A 7,552-nucleotide genomic window follows, 5' to 3' on the forward strand; every position below is an offset into this window, starting at 1 on the left:
CACACACACACACACACACTCAGATGATCGGTGTGTGTTCAGTCCTGCCAGGGTCACTGACACACAACACAATCAGTTTACTAATTGTGGCTCTGCTTGCTCAAGGTTAAAAACTTATTTTCATTTCTTTTTGTGATAATTGCATTATCAATTGTATTAACTTTCTCCCCTCTCAGTTTTTAATACAGATCAGGGCAAAGGTGTAGTTATTGTCGGGTCATTGTGCTCAAGGTCCATGAGAAAAGCTGAGAAACCTCACAGTTCAACTATGATGAAGCTAGGATCAATAAGCCAACAATTATAAGCTTGTTCATTTAATAACCCGGTGTTTACTAAAGTAATTCATGTTTAATATAACTCTTAAGGAAAAGTGTTTTCCTTTACCTTGCTAGTCCCCATTGGGGTCACCGAATGTGTTCTTGTTCATGTTTTAAGTATACCCCAGTGTTCCTGGTGATTCAGCTAGTGTCATTCATGTTTAATGTAACTCTCAAATCAAATGAAAACCGTTATAGTAGGCAGGTAAGTGGTAGAAAATTAAGCGTTTTTAGCTGGAATGGCTTTTAGCAGCCACATAAATGCCTGTTGGAGTCTTCAACAGGGGTCTGTGGTAATACTGCTGGATATTGTTGGATCTCAAACTAAAAATCTGGAAAAAAAAGTGGGCAATAGAGGCTGTATTTTATTTAGAATCATTATTGTGTATATATAACATACAATATTGAATATTTAATTGTGCATTCCCTTATTTTTACATTTAGATTACCTTCACCTTCATCTAACACACATTTAAAGTTACTCTTCAAAAACACCAATAATTTAGTATCATGTTAAATATACTGTTTAGAAAGTCTAAGAATTCATATATTTTGATGCAAAAAGAAAAAAAAAAGTAAAAAACAAATTCTAAAGTGTTCTTAAAAAGACCTGTATCACAATGACTTCTCCTGTGCCCTGATCTTTATTAGAAACTGAGAGGGAGAGAAAGTTAATACAATTGATAACACACACACACACACACACACACACACATATATATATATATATATATATATAAACAGTCTGCTTTTAAAATGAAGAAAAAGAAGCTTCTAAAATTATCAGGTCTCTAACTAGCTTAGTCGCTAGCTGCCAGCACAGCACCTTAACTAGTTGTGCAGATAACTCCATTTGTAAAGTTTGAATCCCTTGTTCTGCTTGCATGTTAGATCAGGGGACCAGACATTACCGCTATGATGGACATCACGGAGACATCTAACACTGACATTTTGGGTGACATGAAAGTAAACCAAAAACTGATATCCCTATTTCTGGTGACAGAGCCAATTTTTGTTCATTTATTTACATTTATTTGTGGGTCATAATCTATTCATTTGGAATACTGCAACAAATCTATATCCATATAATATTTTGTATGTAACTGTATTTTTATGTTCTACTGTTAGTTATATATAGTTACTGTTAGTGTTATCTGTATGCTCCAAGGGTCTGAGAGTAACGTAATTTCAATTCTCTGTATATACGTGTTTGTTTATGTGTTTGTTTAGTGCTCATCACTATGTTACATGTCAAAAAAATATATAAAATTAAAAAATAAATAGGTATAGTATTTCATATTTTAGTAATAATTCAGCAGCACATTTGAGACAAAATGCTTTTATTTGGCAGCAAGAATAACATAAAAAATTCAAAGCATGGCAGTTGTAGAATTACAACAATAAGACCTATATGAAAAATATACTAATAGCATGAAAGATTAATTGTTGAGCAGCGGCTTAATTAGGACAGTGTGTCTGTTGGTGTATTTCACTGGTCATCACACTGCTTTGTGTTGAGGCTCTTGGTGACTGCAGTGTGGGACGGGTGCGTGGCTTCACAGCTGACGGTTGCTGCTCTGCTCCACTCACTCTCAGTGAGGCTCAGGCTGCTGCTCCAGCTGTACAGTCCATCCTTCTGCAGCTGACTGGGACTCAGATCCACACCAGAGCTCCTGCTGCTGCAGTCCACCTTCCAGCTCAGCTTCCAGTCAGAGGGGTATCCCTTACTGGCCACACACAGCACTGTAGCCTTCCCCTGCTGCAGCTCGTCTCTGGAGGGCAGCAGCACTGTGAGAGCGGGACGAGCCGCAGCTAAAGAGAGACAGAGATGGAAACTGTGATGTTTCATTCTTCTGAAAAACAGCTCTGTCAGTCACTCTGAGAGTCTTTCACTTCCCTTTAAGACATTCAGAGTTAATCAAGCAGATCTCTAGTGCAACAGTCCGTAAAAACAAATTTTATCAACAATCACACATATGCCTATGTTTAGATTTAACACTATTTATTCATTATTCATAATGTCATATTATAGATCTTTAACTTTTCAGATTTCTATTGTCCTTTTTTACAATTATTATAATCATTATATATATTTAATTTTATTTACAGTTAAGTTTATATAAACTTAAGTCAATATTTATTACAAATATTTAAATTCATTATCATAAATTCAACTTTGCATAATTTCTAAATTGTCTTAATATGTACGGTATATTGACACATTTATGAATAACATTAAAACTGACAATTCACAGGTTAAAATACACATTTTACATAATGCTTTCTTGTTTGCCTCTTCGTCAAATAAATTTGTAGAAGCATTTAGAAAATTGCACTGATGCACAATTTAGATTTCTATCTCATGCTAAATCAATTAAAAAAGAAACAAGCATTTATTCTTTGTAAAATATGATTTAACGTTATGATGGATAAAATGCCCAACACTGTGAAAAGTGATTGTTTTAAACTGGCTTGGAGTAAGGTGCACATAGATTAGGTAAAATCACACATGAAAAATTTTACATTCTTAATTATTTTATTTTTTATATTATTTTAAGATATAATGATAATTTTAAAAAACTCATCTCTTGTTCTTTTAATTTAATTTTCATTTTGAAAACAGAAAGAGATTTACTTACTTCCAACAGAGAGTCGGGTGCCTCCACCGAAAGTCCACCACAGTGATACAAACTCAATCAACGGCTGTACAAAAACCTCCTGCACTACAACTGACACTGACACTAGACAGTTAGCTCTTTTACTCCTCTATAAGATACATCAGTATAATTAAACCAGTTAAATTTTCTGAATTTCCCAGAAAGAAAAAATATGAAGCACTATGTAATTTTATTATTAACAGCAATGCTAATACAAACATGATAAAGAACTAAACTTGTACATCAGTCACTTTCATGTTAGTTTATATTTTGTTTCAGCATTTAGTTTTATTTTTGATTCATTCATATTTTATATTTAAATGGATTTTATAGTCTAATTTACAATTCTGTATTACTTAAAGCAGAATCAATACAGTTCGAACAAAAAAACAAAACAAAAAAACTGTTTTCTCTATATGCAACAATGCATTTACAGTAGGTCCAAATGGGCAGTCTAATTTTATTTGTTTATTCTTCTATTTATTTAATTCTGCATTACTAAAAATAGTTTTGTTCTTCCACTGAAAATACCCCTCAGGAATTTGTTTTTAAAAAGTTAAACCTGGATGATTAGCTCATAATTAATTATTCATATACAGTATCATCATATAAGTAAGAAGATATTTTAGACTAGAAAGGGATTTTCAACTGATATTTTGCATTAGCAGCTCATGCCTCAATGCTCTGAGTGTTTATAATCCTTTAAACACTTTTAAAAGGTCCAAGACCTGTCAGCTCTAAAACACAAGCCAAAATGATTCTCTTTATCTGCATTTTACTGTATCCAAGGTAATTTAATTTTCACTCCCCCCCCCCCCCCCCCATTTTATCATCAATGATTGATTAACCTCAGCAGAGTTTTCTTTCTCTCTCACAGAGCTTCCCAATTGTAAAGCATCACTGGAATTTCTTCTGTTATATGACATTTATCATATTTTAATACAATGCTACACATAAAGAAAAACCAATATCAATACCCATATGTGATGTGTTCAGTATACATTGTCGGCAGCCATATCACCCTGGAACCCAAGACCGGTTGCCCACTGAAGCTAAGCAGGGCTGAGCCTGGTCAGTACCTGGATGGGAGACCTTCTGAGAAAACTAGGTTGCTGCTGGAAGAGGTGCTAGTGAGGCCAGCAGGGGGTGCTCACCCTGTGGTCTGTGTGGGTCCTAGCGCCCCAGTGTAGTGATGGGGACACTTTACTGTCAACAAGCACCGTCCTTCGGATGAGACGTTAAACCGAGGTCCTGACTCTCTGTGGTCATTAAAAATCCCAGGATGTCTTTCGAAAAGAGTAGAGGTGTGACCTCGGCATGCATATATTATATAACATGCTTCATACAAAGTTGAGAGGCAGAAAAAGCCTATTTATTTAGGATATACTTAGAGGAAAATCGTTTCTGTAATCTAAACATTTCTATTTATCTACTCTTCATAATTTTATTTTAAAGTGAGAGTTCAAAAAAAATGTCTGGGGCCTTCCAACACTGAGCTCTGGTTGGTTTTGAGGATTGTAGAATTGACTCTGGCTGCAACCTAACATTTTCTCAGTCAATATTATTAATAATCATATGTCGTATGTTTAGAATCAGAACCAGTGGTTCACCAAATGTCAATCTGAATCATGCAGACTAACAGGAGCCGGTTGCCTGAACTGCTTAGACTAGTTTTTAAATGCTAGTCATCTAATTTTCTTTTTTCTTCAAGACTAGACATAACTTTATAAATTTGGTCATAAAAAAAGTAGATTGGTCTAATTTGTGTCTCAGAAGTATGACCATTACCCCCTGTCTACTGTTAGTTGGTGAACCAGACCCAGTCTTAAAATAGTGGCCATGTCTATGTTACCTGATGCACTGAAAAGGTAGGCAACCCAGAAGCAGGAAGTTTCTTCTGTGGTGGGGACAGAATCGACTTTGGCAAAATCTGCAAAACATGAGTGGACTAATGTAGGGAATAGTGAATGAGGGTAAGAGATTGATTTCAAACACAGCCTTGATCATTCATTCAGCGTGTGTGAAACCTCTCCACATGAGCTTGAATTTACAGTCACCTGCAGTTTTCATCTGTATGAAATTAATCTTGTGTGACTGCAAATTATAATACTCTGAACAACTTTCTGATTTAGGAGATTTATACAGTATAGGCTAACAGATTTAGAGCTCTGCAAAATGTGACAAACCCTCAATATTACAGCTGAACAACACTAAAATCAATTAAATTGATCAATACAGTATTTCAAATTGATTGAAAAATATTTGTCTCATCCAGATTAGCAGGTGAAATATGTTCCTTAACAGTAAGAGTATAAAAACATTTACATTGTGAACTCACTTTGCATTGAACTGCATGCTTCAGTGCTCTGGAGGTCTTTATAGTAGATCTGGGACTTTATGATTTTATGACTGACAGCTCCTTCATAATAACAGATCATAAAGCAAACATGTCTTTAATATCTATCATTATTTGGACACTCGCAACCTGCATCTGGAGTAAGTATAAATTCATATCATCAGCTGATTTAGTTTATACTTAATCTAAACTGTGTACTCTTTATACATTTAGAAATGTATGTATATTATTTAATATATGCATGTTTTTGACCTGAGTATACATTACCAGTATACATTATTATACTGTAAATATTATCCTTTAACTTTAACTCATATATTTTGATACGAATGTTGTACAAAAACTAGCATGATATACAGAACTAATATAAAATAACTAGCATATTTTCATTTACAAGGCAAATTCTGTATTGCCATTAATGATTATAACAGTTTAAAAGTGTTCGATTTTTAAACATGCTCATCAGTTTTATATTATTCTGTTTTCTGTCTCTCTCTTCAGGTTCTGTGGGGCAGATTCTGACTCAATCTGAAAATCAAACAGTGAATCCTGATCAAACCGTCACTATTCACTGTAAACACACACCAGCTGTGATTTGTAGGAAAAAGGATACCTCTCTGTATTGCATGTCCTGGTTCCATCAGATTCCTGGAGAAGTTCCTAAACTCCTGATCTATTACACATCAGAGAGAGCTTCAGGTGTTTCTTCTAGATTCAGTGGCAGTGAAAGTGGAAACCACATGGATTTTACTCTGACCATCAGTGGAGTCCAGCCTGAAGATTCAGGAGTTTATTACTGTCAGAGTCAACATGACAAGGGTGTCTCTGGCACCACAGACTGGGTGTTCACACAGTGTGAAAGCATCGTACAAAAACCTCTTTGTGAGAGACTGCAGCGCTGCAGCTTTGAGCTTCTGCAGATGTTGATGTTGAAGATCATTATTCACCTCACTGACTTTACACACAGATACACAGAAACTCTCTTTAATGCTGGTGAACTATTGATTTTCATTGTCTCACACATTTCTTAATACATTCTACATATTTTATTAATAATTCACATAAGAAGGTTTTAATGGTTTTCAGATTACAATCCAATAAAATCTATTCAGCCATGATGATAAAGGAAAGCTCACCATGGCCAAAGATAATGAGATGAAAATTCTTCAAACCAGTCCCATGTGAAAAGCCACCAGATTTTTGCTATGAAATGAAATGGTTTAGTGGAGTAACTGGGAAACTTTATATATCTTTAATGTATCTCATATATACTAAATGTAAACCAGTGCAACTGGTGTTCAGTGGGAACCACAAAAACCTCCCTTGGTAAGATTATTGAAACATCTTCTAATGCAGCCGCAGATGCTGAAAAGAGGACAAAAACGATGATTAAAAATTACACACAAGCACTTACAAAGTTTATAAATTATATAAGTTTGAATAATTTTTTACAAATTTATCAATTTATTTTTTATTTGATGTACATGTTTTGTTCCTTCATTCGTTCTTTCTTCTGAATGTGTGAATTAGTGTAGGTTTATTGAGCTTTGTTGAAGCTGAAAACTAACATATCTTAGTGGACACTATGAATAATATGCAATAAATTAATAAAATATTGTCTATAGGACTTTCCCACTAACTGTATATTTGTATATTTGAAAACAATTTTATCAAATTAAATTATTCCACACATCTTTGTCTTTTTGCTACTAAAAAATATTTATGTAAGCTACAACAGAATATTATATTGTATGGCATGCATATTTCAATAGGTCTCCATCATTTAGTTATCTTTAATATTGTTATCTACTAAATATTGTATTAACTTAATTTTCTGTAAAGTTGCTTTGCAATGATTTGTATCATAAAAAGCATTATACAAATAATAAACTTGAATTTAATGAAACAGGGTATTTAGTATTCACAACCCTATTTTTCTCAACACAACATTTACATTATTATTATAGATTATTTTCTAAAAGATTTTTCGGTTCACATTTATAATGTGATTAATTCATCCTTTATTCTAAGCACTCTTCTGGCTGTTTACTGCTTCACACACAAAACTCCTCTGATGATCGGTGCGTGTTCAGAGAGCCACAGACACACAACACAATCATATACACATCGCTACACTGGGTCTGCTTGCTCAAGGCTAAAACGTCTTTTTCTACATTATCAGTTTTTGTGCTTTCTTTTATTTTTATTTTTTAACCAAATAT

General features: G+C 34.0%; 1 gene segment (V, D, J or C); it reads right to left on the bottom strand.

The window, feature by feature from the left end:
- Positions 1–1,640: 1,640 nt before the first annotated feature.
- Positions 1,641–6,695, bottom strand: LOC113062372 (Ig kappa-b4 chain C region-like). The segment is given in 4 exon segments: positions 1,641–2,129; positions 4,827–4,904; positions 5,313–5,393; positions 5,944–6,695. Coding segments are annotated over 4 exon segments (510 nt in total).
- Between the last annotated feature and the right edge of the window lie 857 nt (positions 6,696–7,552).

Source organism: Carassius auratus, chromosome 44 (genome assembly GCF_003368295.1).
Source record: "Carassius auratus strain Wakin chromosome 44, ASM336829v1, whole genome shotgun sequence".
Taxonomy (NCBI): Eukaryota; Metazoa; Chordata; class Actinopteri; order Cypriniformes; family Cyprinidae; genus Carassius; species Carassius auratus.